Source organism: Melospiza georgiana, chromosome 18 (assembly GCF_028018845.1).
Source record: "Melospiza georgiana isolate bMelGeo1 chromosome 18, bMelGeo1.pri, whole genome shotgun sequence".
In the NCBI taxonomy this organism is placed as follows: domain Eukaryota; kingdom Metazoa; phylum Chordata; class Aves; order Passeriformes; family Passerellidae; genus Melospiza; species Melospiza georgiana.
Genome location: NC_080447.1, coordinates 780,152 through 800,738, shown reverse-complemented (window position 1 = coordinate 800,738; position 20,587 = coordinate 780,152). Strand labels below are relative to the sequence as shown.

General features: G+C 45.8%; 1 protein-coding gene across 3 annotated transcripts in view; it reads right to left on the bottom strand.

The window, feature by feature from the left end:
• Positions 1–20,587, bottom strand: part of LOC131091203 (transmembrane protein 132D-like) — a 183,933-nt gene that overhangs the window by 127,242 nt on the left and 36,104 nt on the right. For 2 of the 3 annotated variants that reach the window (XM_058037124.1, XM_058037125.1), the window contains exon 2: positions 14,996–15,884. The exons of the other annotated variant lie outside the window; for it this stretch is intronic. In XM_058037124.1, coding sequence (XP_057893107.1) covers positions 14,996–15,884 — 889 coding nt within the window. The remainder of the gene's footprint in view (positions 1–14,995; positions 15,885–20,587) is intronic. 3 annotated transcript variants of the gene reach the window in all.

Here is a 20,587-nt window from a genome sequence, read left to right as displayed (position 1 = left end):
AGAGAGGAGATGACACTATCTATTATGGATAAGCATTTTGTTATTCTGAAATTATTGTCACTTCACCAAATTAATCTTTCCCTTTATAAACCTATTTTTAAATTCTCTATCACTAAACAAAACTCCTCTAGACTTGAGTTGTGCTTCAAAGCCACCGTGTATTAATATCAGAACACAACAGCTATGTGACTAATTTAATTCTGACGCAGAAGCTGGAGGTTTTGGGGATTCCAAGGATCTCTGGTTATGTTATTTATTTGTGCTGCTGTGATGTATTTGATAAACTCAGGCTCCACTTAGCCTGATTTGTTGTTGAGGTTTATGTTGCAGACTCTAACTCTGAAGAAGAGTGCTAAAGTCAATAACATTTTCCAAGCTGTGTCTGTCAAACAGCAGGGTACACATTCATACATTTCTCTAAATGATGTTGAAATATTTGAAAATATTTCTCATTTTAAAAGATGTACTGACGTACTGAGAAGAAAAGCCTGCATTTCCAGCTCCTACAAAGGCTGGCTGTGCCAGGCAGAGCAGTCAGCTCGTGGCCCTTTCCCCCACGTGAATCCCACTCCCAGCTCTGCAGCCTCCACCCGAGATTTACCTTCTCTGTTATCATCTTACTGCAGGGGTTCCACGCTGTTGTCTCCTTATCACAAAAGTTCCACACCCTCTTGGTGTTTCTGGTGGGCAGCTCTCAGAGCACTGACTCTGTTCCTCACAAAGCACCAACTGACTCCAGCTCCCTTCTCACGCAGCCACCCCACTTTTTTACAGCATCTTCTTCTCATTGGGTGCAGCTGTGGCCTGTTAAAGTCAGGCGTGCTCCTGATCTTTGATAATTGGCCCAGCTGCAACTCGTTATGGGTGAGATTGCTTTCTACACTATCTTTATTTTCTTATATTCTATCCCCCTACACGTCTCCATAACCCAATTCCAGCAGCTCCTCAATGCTGAGAGAACACAGCACCACCATCAGCTGGGTCTGGCTGCACAGTCAGGAGGTGCTGGCACACTCTGAAAGCATCAGCCATGAACTGGAGAGAAAAACTAAAAACGCAAAGCCCCAATCCAAGCTGAATGCAGCGGGATGCCAGGCCCATCAGCCCCGGCTGGGTTCAGCTGCTCTCCCCTAATGGCTCCATTTGCAAGGTGTGCGTGGGTGACTGGCACACCACGAGGTGTCATTTTCTACCTGCCTGCAGCACCATTTCCCTCTCCCCAGTCTATATTAGGATTTCAGGCAATCACTTCTTTTGCCTTAATAGCTGCAGTTTTCAGCTCCAAAGGAATACAGAGCAATTCTGACATGTACCAAAGTCCAATTTACTGGGATTGAAATATATACATTTGTCTTCTCTCTCTGTTTATATCTGGGTTTTGACTTCAAGCCCACCTTTCCCTGGGAACCACAAAGATTTACTGGTGTCTGGCTGAGCTCCGTAGGGCAGCTGGCCAGGTTTTAATTCCCCCAATCAGCTGATAACATTCTCCACAGATCAAACCATTGTGGCACAGGGACCCGGCCTGTTTTTATGCTGGTCAAACCAAAGAGAAACCCAACATCTGAACAACTTGCTTCTGATTCATCCTGTAAGAAATATTGATTGCCAAGAGGGGAAAAGAGAGGGGAAAAAAGAGACAGGTACATCAAACAATTTTCTCTAAATCTCAACCCTTTAAACATTATTGTTGTGAAGGAAGGGCGATGCCCCTCTCAAGGATTTTGAATGCTGCCTCCTCTGCAGCATCATTGGACAAATCTGACTGAATGCCTGTTTCTGAATACCCACGGGGCATGAATGGCCCAGCTGAGTTTACAACTGCAATAAAGAACAGACTTTCAAACTGAGTGTGGACTGATGTATACAGCAGAGTGAAAAATAAACACACTAAAGCTGCTACATAATTCTGTCAAGCATATGGTTAAGTTGTGATTTTATTTAGAAAACAGATTGTAAGAGAGAAGTGATGACAGCTGAGTCTATATTGGTCACTCATAAATAAGAGTATTCTAATAGAGCTGGGCTTGTTACTGATCACATGCTGCCACACAGATTCAGTGAGAGCTAATCACTTAGAAAATAGAGCTTTTTAAACACATTTTGCAGCTCATTTTCAACTTTACATTGCTCAGTTGAAAAATCCATGATTACTGCACCTAACTTTTAAGAGCGATGGGGGAGTTACATTTACGGGCTCAATTAGACTTTGCAGCTCCTGTTAGAGGAAATGACTCCCTCTGGCACGGCAGAGCAGCCCAGGCACCGGGGGCTGCCACAGCCGCTCCTGCCCGGGATGGCATCGCTGCCCCTGCCCGGGCTGGCACCGACCCCGGTACCCCTGCCCGGACGCTCCTCCAGTGCCAAGACTCCAACCCAGCCCATGCTGCCTTTTCTTTCCCATGATCAAAGGCAGGCAGGGCTTTCACGGCTCTCAGGCAGCAGCTGCAGACCCAGCAATGCCTACAAACCCAAACGCAGGCTCCCCTTGCATGGAGTGCACTGGCAGCCCTGGCTCCGGCGGGTGAGCAGCACCGGAGCTGCCCGGGCAGGCAGCGCTGCCTCGGGCTCGCTGTGTCCCCAGCATGGGCACAAGGGTGGCACTCGGTGACAACACGAATTCTGAAATACAGCACGAGCTGCTGTGCTGATTCCCAGCCCAGCTCAGGTCACTGCAGTCCATTGTCCCCAATGGCTTTAACGTGCTGCAGGCGGGGAGCAAGATGGACCGACTTCTACTTTGTCTGCTGTGTTCCCATTATAGTTTATCTTTTATCATTGTTGTCAAGTTTGAGAGTAATGAACCTGGAGCTGCGTTTCTTGTTTGCTTCTTTTCCACACAAGAGGGGGCTCAGGAGGGTCAGGACCTGCAGGTTGAATCCTTTCTGTATCAGCCACAAAGCCCCAAAGTCTGCTCTGTCAACATCCCTGCCTGTGTGGCACATACAATACAAAAACTCTGTCATTTGCTACACGTGTTGGATCAAAGGTGGATTAAATGCTAAATTTGGATTATTAACCTGCTATTCCAGCTGGTACTCACAGGGTACTGAAAATGGAACAATTGCAATGAGGACATTGTATTTTTGTTGTTGTTGTTTCCACTGGAAGAGCAGGAGAAGCTGCACTGGAATGTGGCCCTGGCCCACACCAAGATCTCAGTGTGTGGTACTGCCTATTACTGAAACCATTATACACGAGGAGACAAACAACTGGTAATTACCAGGCTTTACATGCCCATTAGGTTAAGCATTCTTGAAAGTATATTCATCTGCCATCACATTTGCATTCTGATAGCAGATGAGAGAAATTGGGTATTAAATCTATTGGCTCCCTCAGAGGGCAAACAGAGCAGAAGAGTCTATTAAATCACAAAAGGAGAAAAATTCCTTGCTGTTCCCCTGTATCGTCTGACCTATCTTCACAGCCTGGCAGCGTGTTTGATACAGAAGGATGTGAGGCACCCTGGCAGCACTGAAGGGAAATTATCAACTCTCCTGGACACTGGGCAGTTCAGCCTCACCTCTTCCTCCAGCTCACCTGACTACAAAATGCAGTCACGTTTTTCTGTAAAACACTATGAAGCCTAAAGATAAAATCAATCTTCTAAGTGCAAAAGTCTTGTATCTACTTTTTCTGCCTTAGCATTTACTCAGATTTAAGGAATACAAATCAGCAGGTAACCACATACTAATAATTTCTAGTTTTTCCAAAGTTTCCTAGCACATTTAGCAGCATGTCCTACAGTCCTCCAAAGAACATCTCTGACTACTGAGATTTCTTGTCAGCACCTCTGTGAATGCAGTCTACACGTCACACACATGGTTTGTTTGGTTGTTTTCAGGTGACACCCAGAGCCATGAGGAGATGTCCCTGGCAGGTTTCAGAGTCCCTGGTCCCTGACTTTGGTGTGGTGCTGCAGCCAGCCATGGAGACAGGGTCCCACCAGTGAGGAGCTGTGATCTGAATGCTTCCTGAGCCCTGGCCAGGCCATGGCAGTCATCCCCACACTGTGCCAGTGGTGCACGAATGACTCGTGTGCCACTGGAGATGTTCATCTCAGGCTGGAATAAATGCCTCACCAGAGCAGAGAGCTTTGTTTCAGCTCTGAGCCATCTCTCCAGGCTGCAGCACATCCAGCTCAGCTTCTAGAAAAAGCCACATCTGCCACACTGTGAAGATGAGAAGTCTGCCATAATTGAAAAAGATTTTACCAATACTGTCTTAAGTAACAAATGCACAGCCAATCTCTCGGTGCCTCTCAGAGAAATGAAAAAAGCACATTACAGCCTGTCTGCTTCTGTCTGACAAGGCCAGAGCAATCTCTGCCAAGTGCCATCCTTACAGGCTTTTCCTAAGACAATGGAGGAAGAAAAACAAACAAACATTGAGTCTATTCAGAGCAGTTATTGCAATAGTGCCTGGCTGCTCTGAAAACACAGACAGAAACCTGAACACAACCAGAGGGGGCACAGAACATCAAGGATTATTTCCATGCTCAAATGCACTCAGCTAAGTTCAGAGGCTGAAGTGAAAGACTGTCAGCTAGACAATAACTTAATAAATTGCTGTGGCTTTGAGCAGGCACTGGAAGCATCCTGCACTAGATCTACATGAATTCTGAAAGGATGTAACTCCAGAGGGATGGACCCCTTGTTCAGAAGCGGCCACGGAACATTCAGGCTGCTCAAAGTGGCCAGTGCTATCCACTCAGGCCAGCCTGCAGGTGACACTGGCATCAGCACCTGTAAATCCACACCTGTAAGCACTGTACCAGAGCTGTCAGTGCTGAACTGGGCTGGTATTTTATATCAAACTGATAAATAAATACACTGCAAGAAGGAAAACCACATGAAGCCCATGGCAGGAGGGGCCCAGGGAAGGAGGAAGAGAGAGCTGCAAGCAGGCTGCTGCCCTGTGAGAGCTTCATGTGATGATTATTTACAGAGAACTGCCCCTGGTCCTGTGCTCAAAGTGCCTGAGAACACTCAGTACAAAAGCTCTGGTAACTCATTCCTCTCAAAATTATTCTGAGCCACTGGAGCCATAATTACACTGTCATAATGAAGAGGGGGAAAAACTCTTCTAACAAGTAAATTCTTGTTGTAAATTGCATTATGAAAGCAGTAATTCCCTCTGAAGTAGGCATTATCATGTCTTACTGCCCACACCAGTTCATTATGGTGCTCTGCTGTCCCAGCAGAGCCTTCTCTCAGTAAATGAATGTTTGGGGAGGATATTGCCAACTCGGGACTTATTACTTAATTGAATATGGAAACATTTAGGCCATTAGCATACATTTAGAAGTGTCTTATTTCACAGATGTTAATTTATCTTGGGGAATGCCCTTTCTTCCCTCCTGCTTTCCCTCTTTCAGTTCTTTCCCTGCAGCAACCTTTATTTATTCAGTTAGGTCCTAGTTCAGCCATTTGCAAGCCTGTGGTGAGCAGCTTCCTATTTTAAAACCTTCCCAAAGTGAGATTTGAAGTCTGTTTTCCAAAAAGTGCACAGCAAAGCACTTCCTATCCTCCATCACAGATGAAAAGTATCACCAGCTCTGGGTGGTTAAGAAAGCCTAAACATCTCTAGCTAAATAATGAGATTTTTCAGGCATTCCAAATTGTTTTATCCACCTAATTATTACAAGACCTCATAGCCATGCATAGAGCATTTCTCTGCAGGTATCTTACTTTGGGAAATTTTAGCTAATAATATATTCCCTCCAACAAATGGGTCAAGAAGCTAGAATAATACAATGAAGAAAATTCCCATCATTCATTCATTATTAAGAGATACTGGGAACCTTGCAGTAAATTCCTGGAACCTGCCACCCTGGACAGGAGCCTGCATGTCCCAAAGTAAGGCCCCAGTCACTGCAGAGGTGTCAGGTCATAGAGCTTGGTTTCTTTATCACGTTTCAGTGAGGGCTGAACATCTGTATGGTCACAAAAAATTGGTTTTTAAAAACTTTTTGAACATTTTGAAAATTAATCAAAAATAGTGCCAGAACTTGCATTGGTGCTGCAGCTCAGCCCCTTCAGGCCCTCCCTGTTTATTTGAACACCTCTCTGAACAAGAGTGGAACACCCAATATTGCCTTTCCCCTCCTAGGTTCAAATCTGTCCACCAACAATGGCTTCAGCTGGTGATGAGTGACATTTTTCTTTCACTGTTTACAGTTTGCTCCAATCCACAGATTGTCAAAGCAGTTACTGTCAGCTAAATCTGGAGCACAGACATGGTTTAGAAAGGGTCTCTCAACACAGAATTCATTTATTTTTATTTGATAAAGCAAAGTCAATTAGCATTTCCAGCTGCAGAGGAAAAAAGCCTTCATAGATCAACTCTAAAAGTTCAGGACCTATATGCAGGAAATCCTATCCCTGAAATAAAACAATATACGAAGCAAACAAGCAAGGAAAACCCAGCAGGTGATTTAAAGGCATTTTCAGTATCTGTTAGCTTGAGTAATGAATACTTGCAATAGGCAATTCCTCAAAAAGATGACAATCCTTAAACCCAAGCCCTTCAGAGCTTTCAGGCATTAGATCTCAGGATTTATGAAGAGATATCTTTTGTTGATGAGCGTTTACAAGGCACGGTGCACCTGAGTCCAGCAGGCACAGCTGAGGAAGGAACGGGCAGCCCACAATTAAAAATAATAGGAAAATGAAGGGTCCCTGCATTAGTCCAGAGCAGAGTCTGTCCTGCTTACTCCAGCCAAGCGCTGGAGAGGTCAGAGAGCCACTGAAGTGGCCACATCAGAGTTTGTGAGCTCAATTCTCTGACTGCAGCACAGCCACACATGAGCACTCCTAGGCTGAGGCTGGTGCCTGCCTGGCACCAAACCCACAGTGCTGTCCTCCCCAGGACATGGGAGAATTGTCCCTTCCATGGCAACACCTTCACTCAAAGAGCCCTCAAACAAACCAGCACTCAGGCTTGGGCACAGGCTCTCCACGTGCCACCTTCCCCCAAACACTGAGCACAAGCCCTGCCTGCTCTCAGTGCTACTGATATATTACACATGATATATAACATATCACCCACAGAAATGCATCACCAGCCCTGTGCCCCAGAGGTGAAGCTCCCAAGGATATCCCTGTGTGCACTGAGGGTCCAAGGGCCCCAGCATCTCGGACTGTGCAGCTCCAACACCCCACAGGCAAAACCTCTGCACTGACAGCCAGGGCTTGGTTTCACCAGTTAAAGTTGTTATAGATTTAGATCAGATTCTATCTACCATAATACACATCAATTATTTTGTGCAATGAACTGTCCACCCCGGGCCATTACTATTGGTATTCTTTGTGATGGGGTTGGAGAGATCAAGCAGCACAAACTGTGATTCTGTACCAGCAGCTCCCGTCACTCCATTCCCAGGGGAATTCTGTGCCACAGGAAGGGGGGGATGCAGCAGCCTGGAAAAGGAGGCACAAACACACAGCAGAGCAGGGGGGAATGGCATGCAGCCCCACCAGCACAGAGGGGGGCACAGCCAGGGACAGACAGACAGCTGAGCAGGAGCCAGGACAGACAGACAGACAGGGCTGAGCAGGAGCCAGGACAGACAGACAGCTGAGCAGGAGCCAGGACAGACAGACAGACAGGGCTGAGCAGGAGCCAGGACAGACAGACAGGGCTGAGCAGGAGCCAGGGACAGACAGACAGCTGAGCAGGAGCCAGGGACAGACAGACACGGCTGAGCAGGAGCCAGGACAGACAGACAGACAGGGCTGAGCAGGAGCCAGGGACAGACAGACAGACAGGGCTGAGCAGGAGCCAGGGACAGACAGACAGACAGGGCTGAGCAGGAGCCAGGGACAGACAGACAGGGCTGAGCAGGAGCCAGGGACAGACAGACAGACAGACAGGGCTGAGCAGGAGCCAGGGACAGACAGACAGACAGGGCTGAGCAGGAGCCAGGGACAGACAGACAGACAGGGCTGAGCAGGAGCCAGGGACAGACAGACAGACAGACAGGGCTGAGCAGGAGCCAGGACAGACAGACAGACAGGGCTGAGCAGGAGCCAGGACAGACAGACAGACAGGGCTGAGCAGGAGCCAGGACAGACAGACAGACAGACAGGGCTGAGCAGGAGCCAGGACAGACAGACAGACAGACAGGGCTGAGCAGGAGCCAGAGACAGACAGACAGACAGGGCTGAGCAGGAGCCAGGACAGACAGACAGACAGACAGGGCTGAGCAGGAGCCAGGGCTCACAGCAGGCTCTGGGACACTGTGCCGTGTGTGGAACCTGCCCAGGCTCCAGGAGGGACCAGCAGCTGTGATTGATGCTGTGCAGCCCGACATCTGATACAGTGACAGGACAATTCATTACCAATGTTTACAAGATGTTACAAGGATCTGACAGACCTGTTTAAGTAATAACCTTAAAATCTGAAAGGGCTCAGATTTGCCATTAGAAGTAGAAAACTAATGTTCCTTTTTTTTTTGTGATCAAAAATGCACTTTGAGATTGTCTGATGCATTTCACATGAGTGTGCTCATCCTCGATTAATGTTACCCTTAAAAAATGTGAAAGCAACATTTGAAAAGTCAAACATTTCCAATAATTTCAAATCAAGTATTACTTTGCCTCCCATGAAAATTCTTATTCCTCAGTGTACTTAGCCTTTATTTTTAGAGGTACTTTGGAAATAGGAAAAAATCCTTACCTGGATGAGATCTCGTGTTTTACTAGAATATTAGAGGAAGAGTTCTTTGACCCAAAGTTTTATGAGAATGTTTTACGTATTCAGACAAAATATGTATATATGTATTTTTACACATTCAGACAAAATGCAGCTAAAAAGAGAGCTTCTAAACTTTTCAGCAGTAACTAGGGAAGTGCAAGGGGCTGGGAAGGACACGTTCAGCACATCCTGGGTGTGCAATGCCCGGTGCTGATGAACAAAGGAATCCCTGCACAGGTCACATGTGTGTGCCTAGCAGAGCCCTGGGTGTCCCTCACCTGTGTCACTCACACACCTGCAGTGCCCTCACCTGTGTCACTCACACACCTGCAGCCCCTGGGTGTCCCTCACCTGTGTCACTCACACACCTGCAGTCCCTGAGTGTCCCTCACCTGGGCTCACACACCTGCAGTCCCTGGGTGTCCCTCACACACCTGCAGTCCCTGCCCTTGAGCAGTGGCACTGGGCACATCCCAGGTGTGACATGTCCCCAAGTGTGATGGATGGCAGGAGCAGCAGCTGCACCCTGGCAGCTCACACCCTGTCAGTGCCAATCACCCTCTCCATCTGTCTTGCCTTTGCCAGCACAGCCCTGACAGCCCCTCCCAGATTGGTTCATTTCTAACACAAAGGAGCTGCTAACGTGCTCTGCACAGAGAACTGAGCAGGTCTGGGGGGAGAAAACAACACTTCTGACACCTGTTCCACGAACTAGGGGATTTGTAGTGCCCCAAGCCTCCCCTTTTCTAAACAAACCACCTACAAAACAACCCAGACCTGTATTTCCCAGCTATGACCACCTGCAGTTGATTTCTGCTAATGTTCTTCGGCTCCCTAAATTAATGAGTTACACTGGAAGCTAGTTTTCCCCAGCCAAATCGCACAGAGCGCAGCAGAACCAGAACTGTGAAGAGCACGATCAGCAAGGCAGCAGTGCAATCCCAAAGAGCGCAGCTCAGGGCCAAGAGCTCCCTGATGTTTGCAGTCTCCAAGTGAGGATGAGGAGGGGAGGCAGGCAGAGTCCTTGCAGCCTGCGTGGGACAGGGAGCCCAGGCTGCCCCAGTGCCCCCCACACGCTGCTCACACAGCTCCAGGCACACCTGGGCCACGCTCTGGGATGGCTCTGACAGGAGGAGAACGGGCCCTGAGTGCAATAAACCTGAAGTAACAGATGGCTGCAAAGGCCACTCATGTGGGTAATGCTTTGCTGGATCTGTCTCTCAGTTTTCTGACACCTGCTCAGGCAATGTGAGCTGATTCTCAAGGCAGAGGATGTTAACTGGAATAATTTCAACAGAAGGAACTATTTTCTTCTTAATATAATCTGCAAGTGCAACAGGAGGTAATAGAGTGCCCTGCAAGTCAATAGTTTTGAAGCACTTGTCTCCACAGTGCCACTGACAATTTTGGGCCATTAGCAAGTCACTTAGCAGTGCAGGAAAGCTATTTTGCCATCCAGAAGATGGAAAAAATTATATTTGCTTGACTAGCTCATAAACAGGCTATGAAAGTTAATTCCTACTGGCACAGTGTGCTGAAGACAGCAGAAACCCCCAGGGCCAGCTGGAGCAGCCCCTCCCCAGGCAGCAGCACAGGGGGATTCCACCCAGCCCCGCTGCACAAACACCTCTGACCAGCTCCTGCTGGGAAAGAACAGTTATTGTCACAAACAATACAGAAATTACCAGTTATTACCACAAAACAATACAGAAATTACCAGTTATTACCACAAAACGCTTAAGACACAGGACTCTTGTCTTCTTAGGTCACAGTGTCCGACTCCTGCCTACCTCAATCTTATTTTTACATCAGGACTGAGCAGTGAAAAAGCTGAAACGCAGAGGTTGGATTTCAAAAGAAGAGATAATTTAGGTTTTGTTTGGATTTTTTTAATCCCTTTTCTCTCATAGTTAGAAGAGAGGGGAAAAATCAGCTATGAGATTTCAGAAGCTGTTTAAACCAGAATGTGGACAAGGATGTTTTAACTGACAGAACCAGAGCTATGGAAGGAGGAGTAAAAAGTGTACAATAGGATTCTTTTCAATCTGGCAGAGGAGGTACAAGTTCAGGGCCGGGGTACCATGAAATAGCCACATAATCTAAGGCCTAGAGAAAAGCCCATCTCAGTTTTATGTGCTGGTAACCCTCCTGATCACCACTTGTTTCTGCTATTTAAATGTGATTCAGCTCAGCACGAAGAATAAGATTTGATTTAGCCTAGCCCTAGAAGAGCACACAAGCAATTTGATAAAATGCCAGTCTTGTTCAAATGTTCTTGCTGTGTAAATTGAGTGCTAATGATCTGGACTCTGCTCCCCTCATGTATTTATGCAGCCCTTTTCATGTTTGCTGGATTATTGTCCATTGATTGTTAGATAAAACAGAGAATAAGAAGCTCATGTAACATAAACTCTTGGGGCCTTTTGGGGAAAATCTTCCCAATTATCAATAAGCACTGCTTATTCACCACCACAGTTCCACACCAGTCCCTGTATTCCCACAATTATCATCATTAAAAATACCAGAGGGAAGGCACAAAGCTTCCCAAGAGTTTATAAAACTGGTACCCACAGATGTCCAACCCCAATTTGGGTTTACAAATGCAGAAACAGCATTGATAGTTTATAAAAAGCCCTTTACGTTTCTCCAGTATTGGAGGTTTACAAGTTTCTATTTCAACCTTCAGTCATTCCCTCACACAGGACTCATGAAGTATAATTAGAAATTGAATAAATGTAAAAAAGCTGCTGTTTTTTCCACTCATGAATGCATCCAGGCCTCACACTCAGTAGCTTAAGGCAATTCTAGCTCTCTAATTTCTTTGCTGATTCATCTCCAGAAATAGGAAAACAAATTTAAAAGGCTGCGAGCAGAAAGTATCAATCCTGATGACTTGAAAACAAATCAGAAGGTTATGTTTGTTAGGCCCAGCAATACAAACAAAAGCTAACAAGCACAGAACTGCATGTGCAGGGCGCATTCAGCAAAGCCCTGCTCCCAACCCTGGGAACTGTGGGTCCCTGCACGCGCGGATTGCCAGCTCTGGAACAGCCCAGGGCTCATCCCAGCAGCACTGGGGCTGGCTGCAAACAGGAGCTGCAATTGTGCTGCCCCAGAGCTTGGAGGCTGTAATCGCTGAGAGCGCTTGGAAGGACTGACGTGAAATTACACTTCATGATTTCCTTTCTCAGCAAAAACACTTCCAATAAAGATCTCACTTCAGTTTCCAATACTTGCACCATGAGACTGCAGAAAAACAGCAAAACAAGGCAGACTGGAATATTTTCTATGAACACCAGGAAACTTTCAGCACCCATGATGGGAAGGAAGAGCCTTCAGCCATCCCTGGCCAGCAGCACAGGAAAAGAAGGGGGAAAAGGGGAAGCAAGCACTGAATGAGGCTGAGAAATCCCTCAGTTTCCTAAGGCCCAGCTGAAGCTTTCAAGCTACAGCAATATTCCATATTTACCCATCATCTATATTTTATCTCCTTCCTTTGCTCCATCTCTTACACTCATATCGAGTCAAGACAAATATTTTTAATTTTCTCATCTCATTAAAAAACAAAACCTAGGCCTTGGCTCTTATGGGCCAACTCTTTCCCAAAATTAAAAACAGTCCATCAGTTCCACATTCACACCTCTAAATCTTCCCTTGTGCAGAACAGCACAAGATAAAAACCAAGGGTACTTTTCCCTAAATCTTTTAGTATTCAGAAGTTTCTAGAAGGCTCCCCTTGAAGACAATTTCCTGTTAGAAAGGGGATGGGGTTTACTCTAGGCACAATAGTTCTGAACCAGAAAATACTCAGTAGTGATGAGTAATTTTTTACTTTTGGCTGTTTTGCATGTCTGTTCCTTCATTTTTGACCTGTATATCCTATATTTTCCATCTGTTCAAGCCATAGTTTCCAGTCCACTGGAGCAAAAGCAATGGTAAAAGCATTTTGCCAGCAGCCCTTGGCCTCACTTCATGAATACAGTTCCAAATCTTGCTGCCACTCAAGGCAGAACTTCGAAAAATAATGGACTGGTTTGAAATAAAAATTAATACAATTTTTTCTCATAAAGCAATTACATTGGGGGAGGGGGAAGAGATCTTTTCCTCTATCAGAAAAGATCAGAATTAGACCAGACAGATGGAGAACATGCCATGGAGGGATGAACACAGAAATCACAATTCTGACCAAAAAAACCCAACCCAAAACCCCTCAGAGATGCTGTACCCAGATCCAAGGGAGGAGTGGCTCCCTAGAAGCACAATTAAACAATATTGTACCCACTCTGACACTGCAGCAGCTTACAGTCTGAAAGCCAGGTGCTCTCAGAAAAGGAGGTCACGAGAAATCAAAACTCAAGAAAGCAACAGCAAGTTGTTACAAAAGTCTGCTTTTAAAAGGTAACACCAAAGTGCTGTTTTTAAGACAAGAATGCCACACTTTTCATTTTGAACTGATATTCACTCCCTATTTTTAGCTTATTTTTTGTTTTATGCTACCTTAGATCTCTGAATAAAAAGCTACAATTCAAACACATCTTTTCCTTTTTGTTCCAGAAAATTCATTTTAGAAGTATTCCTTAAAAAGTTCAGGTGCTGCATTTTCATTCTAATTTAAACAAAGCAAGGTTTTTGAAAATTTTATAAACCCATATGTAACAATTATCATGGCTGTAACCAGCTCCACTTTTAATGGATTACAGCTCATGGAAACAGAGAAGCTTTGAAGTGAGATCTCTCAGACTCTCCACTTACCGAGTAAAAACAATAAAAATTTTTTACCTTAATTGCTTTTCATGTTTATATTTAAAGCTATTTTCAAATGTAGAAGTTGCCATGTCTGCTGCTGTGATTAAGTCATTAGTGCAGAGAATAAAGACAAAGCCATCCCTTAACACTTGCTATGAAGAACTTGGATTGTCTGCTTGAAATCAGTACTCAGGACACAATTTAAATCTTGGATTGACTCACAAGATGAGCAACTGGTATGGTGAGGAGATGTGCTTGTTCTCCCTCAGATGAAAAAGAAATAATTGCCCTTGAGTCAGCAACCAAGTGCTGTGGTTATTCAGTTTATACATCACACACCTGCAAAGGGAAAATGCCCTGATTTTAGGGCAAACCATTTCCCCACAAATCTCCCTGGGGGAAGGGGAAAAAATTACTGAGTTGAGCTCTTAGTACTGAGGCCAGTGGTGCCCGATCTGAGTTATCCTTACTCCAGCCAAGGCAGACATGTGAGCCCATCAATGTTCCATTTCCAACCTGGCATGGGAGATGTGTAACCACCAGAGGAAGGAGTTTCCTCTCAAGATTTCTTAGGTGGCTACTCCGAAGTGTCCCTGGTGCTGAGCACAGCTGGGTATGAACACAGTTCCCAGCCTGTGGCATTGCACAACTGGGGAGGATGCACCTGCTGTGTTAGGAACCTTCTGGGAGCTTTGGCACACTCACTACTTCTAGAACAAACACCTGAGACAAATCAGTCTCACCCCAGAAGCCAGAGTGTGACACTGACCTTCAGCTCAGGAGGAGGTGGCACGAGTCATTGGTAAGGGATCAAAAATGGAATATTCTCTGCAGACATGGATTTCCCACTCATCAGCCCCACAGTTTACAGTGCTGAACACAGGAGCAAGCTTGGAAAGAAAAGACACTGGACAGTTCACACACCTGCTCCGTGCCCCAGCCCAGTCCTTGCTGGTCTGGCTTGGATTGTACGGGTGCTTACAGGGAGCTGCCCCTGAACAGCTCAGTGCTTGGACAGAATGAGGTGAACCAATGTGGCACCTGATGTCACATCCAAACACCAACCACCACCCCCGGGGCAGTTTCTCACTTCCAGAAATTGTTTTGGTAGATCAATAACCTTTAGGAACCTCAGACACCCTGCAATACAGAACAGAGCTCACAACAAGCTGAAACATGTGAATCCTACCTAAATGCCCAGTTCTTGCTCATTTCCTGTAAATAACTCTGTGGATTTAAGCTTCATTAATCTCAACATGAGTCCAGTGGGAGATTAGGAGAACTGCAAACTCCAGCTCTCAAGAATTTAGATGTTATCGCCTCTTAGTACATAGATATGTCCCAGCTCTATCATTTCAATTTTTGTAAGCATTCCTCAAAGGAGAACTTCAGCAAAAGTTCTGATACTGTATGAATTGTCTGAGGTGTATCAGACTGAGCAACGTGAGAACTGGAGAGCAGCAACTCATGGACTGTTAGGCCATTCACACAGAGAAAGTGACTTCCAAGAGAAACTAAAAGTAAGGTACCAATAAACACAAAGCAGCCTTACCTCAGCGTGAACTGATCCTCTGTGGAGTTCTTAGCAACAGACACAAGGAAAGTCAGAATGTCCCCTTGCTTGACGGTCTTTGGTGCGTACTGGATGACAATATTATTATCCAATCTCATTTCAGTTAAAGAAGGGGCAGCATGTGTCTGGTAAAGGAAAACACTTCCGATCCTCTGCAGGGGAGGTCCCGACTCGTCGATGTCGTTGCGCCCCGAGCGGATCCCGCTGCTTTTCCTGACGTCCTCCTTGGCGCACTCCCCTCTCTCATCCCCCGCTTGGATGGAGTAGTAGAGCTCCACGGGGCTCCCCTCAGACCTCTCCAGCTGTTTCTTGCGGCCAGCCACCACGCTGGGGGGGCTGAACCAGCTGGGCAGCAGCTCCAGCTGCGCCACGCAGAGCCCCAGGTCCCCGCGCAGGCGGCAGCTGCCGCGCACCTCGCGCGTCTCGCGGAAGGCGAACACGCGCAGGCAGGGCAGCCGCTCCGCGGGGCTGTACTCGTCCCAGTCCCTGCCCACGATGTAGAACAGCACCTGCACCCGCGGCTTGCTCAGGTAGATCTTGCTGCTCAGGATGTAGGCCTGCAGCTTCCAGTTGTACGTGAACTTGTTGGTGGATCCAAAAGGATTTGAGGACAGCATCAAGTCCTGGGGCACTGGCTGTTCAATGGAAAAAGGCCCATAGCTGGCATTTAACATGGGGGGGCTCTTGGATTTGTAAATCAGAAAGGATTCCACCCGGGACTGCAAGCTGGAGTTCCTCATAATATCCTGGTTGGCTTCCTTAAGGAAGAAGGAAACATCGGCATTGTGGATGCGATAGGTCACCGGCAAGTACGTGGGCAGCAAAGAAAACCTCTGGATGCTCTCCAGGATCCCTCGACTCTCGGTCACTGTTGGAAGGAAAGCAGAGTTTAAGAGATCAGATCTTCAGGTCATACTGTGACATAACCTGGCTGACTTTACTGAGGGGCTGGACGGTGCTGCAGCTGGGATTAGTGGCAATAAACTCCATCAGTCCATGCAGAGGTGGCCTAGGCTGACATGATTTATCCAATCAGCTTGGAGAACAATGCTTTATGGTACATTCTGCATGACAGCCAGATCAAAAGAAGTAGCTTGTGGAGGTTTACACGTGCCAAAGGTCACATCTCCACTGCAACGAACATTTATCATCAGAGACAAAATGACCCAGTCAGCATCTGCAACCCCAGATCACTGCACAGGCACATCTGAAAAATCTGATCATTACAGCAACCTCCACCTGTGCAGGAATCCAGTGCAATGATTTTACATCAGATGCTGCAGATGGACCGCCCAGAGTTCACTTCAACCTTTTCAGCACTCTCAAGCAATACATGGACACTAAATGGTTGCCAACACAAGGCTGAATTCCACTTTAAAAATTTTTGGCACAACAGGCATTTACACAACAGCTCCTTTACATCACTCTGGGAGGACTTCAAAAGGAGTTGTATTTGCATCCAATTTAGAGTCCCCTCTATTTCACTTTACACATGAATAAAGAGTTTTTCTGTAAATCACCCTCAGGATTCATTGCTGCCTAACCCTCCACTGTCCCCCTCATCCAGCTGCATTATCTGGAGGCTGTACATCACTGCACACAAAGAACATTTCCAATGGCCCCAAGCCTCTCCCACTGCAGGGCACCTATTTTAACTCTGCCAGCCAGCAATTACCTGAGGCAGGCAAGCTCTGCATCCTTTCTAGGAACTGGCAGTCCCAAAGAATACAGAAACTTTAAAAATACAGATGCAAATACAATGTCACCTTTCCCGTTTGAACAGCTGACCTTTGTGCTCACATTCTCTACCCTAACTATGAAATAAATTGCCTTTTTATTTTCCCCACAGCAAACTCAAATCCTTACCCTTATTCAGAAAGGGGACAAAGGTATCCAAAGACAACCCAGTTTCTCAAGCTCTAATTCACAAATGCTTTAGTAGTCTTTATTTTTCTGTTCAGCATCTGACCTAAATATTTATCTGCTCACGAGTGCTGTGGTGGCCTAAACTGATGCCACTTACTCCTAACCATGAATCTTCCATTTAGGTGCTGCAGCCCACTCTGGCCAACCTCAGACAAGCCCCGTTTCCTGTGCTGCTGTTCTATGTCCAAAAAATAAAGAGTATTACTGTTTCTTTCCCCTTACCCTTTGTCTATAGACTGCAAACATAACCAACATATCTTACTATTTATGTAGGAGCAGCACCTACAATGCCAAAGCTGTGATTTTGGTTAGGGTCTCCAGGTCTAACATAATGCAAAACAAAGTGAAGTTTAAAAAAAAAGAGCAAAAGACTTTCTAGATGAAAAAGAAAAACTATTTGGCTTCTTAAAAGAAGATAATCCACAAAATCCCCTAAAAATCAGCAACAAACTGAAACCAACTAACCCTAGATAAGGGTTCCACTCAGAAGGAACCCATTTCAGAATGGAAGAGGCCAGGAAGAAAGATTACACAAGAGTTTCAGAGCATCACAAAATCCCTCTCTATACATCTTGAAAATGAGGAACTCCTCTTCCAATAAACAACTGCAATAAAACCTTACATTACAAATTTAATTAAGGTCCCCTCAAACCCCAAAGCACTGGAAATCAAGTCTATCTGAAGGACCAGGAAAATGGCCCCAGCACACAGCAGCATCTGAGACTGAACTGCAGGAGCACTGAAATCCTGTGACCCCCCAGAGGGGGCAAATTCATCTGAGATCTGCTGTAAAGATCATTTTTAATAGAGAGTAACTGCAGAGCTTTCTTACACACAAAACCACCTTCATTTTAGCCTTTTGAGCATTGAGCTCCCACTCTTTCTCTAGATACTGACTGACAGCAAGTGCAGCTTCTCAAGCCCCTTTTGTGGACAATCCTCCAGCAAAGATTCCTGCCTGCCCTGCTGGCTCTGGGGCAGCGAGCTGCAGGGCTGGAGCTCTGCCCTGTGTGCTCCTCAGCTCACCCAGCCCACAGCATCCTTCCCCATTTATAAATTCCACACTCATTTCATTCTCCTCCCAACATCTTGGCAAAGCACAGCAAGGCATCAAAGAAGCAACTTGAAGAGGAAAAAACTCTGAGTATTCAATTTTTTATTCCCCTTATTTTGATTGCAGCTCCCTCCCTTGTGGTCCACAGGGAAAAGTACATTATTTTTATATTAAAATTAACAGAGTGTTTCGCCTCATAATTTTTTATCATTTATTTTAGTGCTTAATTATCTGAGGAATTAAAAACTTTTCCTCTGCATTCCTCACCCCCACAGGACAATGTTCCTCAGATTCTGTAAATCAGTGACTCTTCAGAACAGGAGAGCAACACAAACAGGGAAAGTAAAGGAAGAGAAGGTGAATGGAAAGCCTATGAAAATAGGAACCACCCTCACAGCTGGAGTAAGTGCACTGGCTCTCCATTTCTGGGCAGGGGCAAACTGGTCCCCTCAAAGTGCCCTTCCCCCAGCACCAGCTGGGAATGCACACTGAATTTGAACTGGTTTGTGCTGGAAGCTGACAGCAGCTTTCCAAACAGCCAAAGGCCAAAAACCCAAACCATTTTAAACTTTTATCTGGGGAGAGTTATAATCAGCACAAACAAAAAAAAAAAAAGTCTCAAAAACAACACTGAGCTCTGCTGTACCATCTGGATTTTGACCGTGAAAGTTTATTAAGGATTCAGAAGGATAGGAAATTAAAAACAAAAACAACTATCAGCGTCCTTAATTACAAGCATGACTATTTTTGTAAAAAATTATGCATGTTTTTACAAAGGCAGAATTGCAGAAGATTACCATTTTGTTTGTTATTGAGTGAGACTCAGCAGAAAAGCAATGTTTTAAAGGTTTAAATTATATAATCTATCCTAAATATTACATTCCATGTACCCCCTCATAACCCAAGTTCCACAGGAATAACCCATCTGGATGTTAAGTCAAGAGTGACACAGTGACTCTCACTGTAAGTACATCAAACAAAACAGAGGATGGGGAACTGAAGAGCTCTTAAGGAAACAGCATCAAGACAAAAGATAAATTCAAGAACTGCAAATGACCTTTGCTGTCCCACTGTGTCTGGAAACGTCTCCACACAGAGACCCTGGCAGCAGAAGAAGCAGCACTGCTTCCAGGAGAGGATCCGGCAGGGTAAGGAAACCAGCCAGCCCTGGTGTTGGTGCCCTGCTGGTGCCAGGAGTGACCATTTCTCAGTGCCACAGTGTCACAGGGACTGTCTGACTCCTCCTGCTGTGGAGGCTGCTCAGGATTTCAGTCTGTGGCCACCTGAGATGTTACCACAGGATGGTTTTCTGTCCTCTGTCCTTAGTAAACCTTCCTCTGGCTGATGCAGTTCAACAAACACTTGCCATTGATGGCAGAAGCAAACCATTTGTAGGTCAGTGAGTCTGAAGGCATCTGAGGCAAAGGCAGCACGCTCAGTTTGCACAAATCCCTCAGCACCACCTGGGTGCCCCTGCTGCAGCCACCTTTCAGTCACACTGCCTTGCTCACGAGGGCACTCATTCTGTACTGCTCCCACCTTTATTTCTCCAGCGTCATGGAACAGCAGCTCTCAAACCACTCCTCAGGGCTCAGCTCTACTGCAGTTACTGACCATGGCTTCAGAAAATTGAAGGAATCTGCCAGCCCACTAACTCTATTCTCCATTCCCAGATCCTTGGGGTTTCAGCCCTCACAGTTACTTTATTTTTAAAACAGTTCAATCCACAATCATCCAGCATTCATGAGATATAAAAATCTTCCAATCAATTACATAATGCTACTATTAAAAAAAAGTAAATTGTCTTTTTCTTGTAGATTGAAGGGAACAACTTCTTAGGGAAATTGCCTTCCCAGCTGCAGGCTCAGGCTGGTAATGCAGTAAATGGAATTTGTTGCTGTATCTTGGGGATTGAGATAAGTGGTTCTTTTCAGCAAGGCCAGAAATTTTACCTTTTTAGTTCATTTCAGCTGCTCTCCTTGAATCTTCTGAACACTTCTGCTCTTCTAGGTTTGCTACGAATTGAAATCATTTCAGCAAAAGTATAGAGAAAAAAAAATTTGCTAGCCTGATATATTTTCAGCTCTGGAAAGTAATGTTGTGGGAGACGTCTGCTCCAATGAAGCTTCATGCTCACTTCTGAAAAATTAAGATAGTTCAGCTTTAACCCAGTTAAGGGGCTGAAGCTGCTGATGCTCAAAAGGGAGGCATTTTAAAGCCATGCTATGAACAGAGTGAGTCCCTCCCCAGGTGCAGCTCAGCCAGTTTTTACCAGGGGGATGATCTGCTCTGCCCCTTTGAGTCACAACAGAGAGGGTTCAGACTGAAGATCTGAGTGGGATCATTTCCATCCTGAAGGGTTTGTAGGCTGCTTGTCCCGTTCCATCCTCAGGTTCCAGCATCCTCCACAGCCAAACTGGAGCTTCCCAAGGATGATTCCCCATCTTCCTTCTTTTGCCAGCCTTGTGGCAGCTTCAGCTTCCTCAGCAGTGCACTTTTCACTTCTGGATTAAGGCTTGCTTTGCTTTACTGCCAGCAGCTTTGTGACAGTGGCAAGAAGTAAGGGGAGGCTGAGGACTAAACCAGTCTGA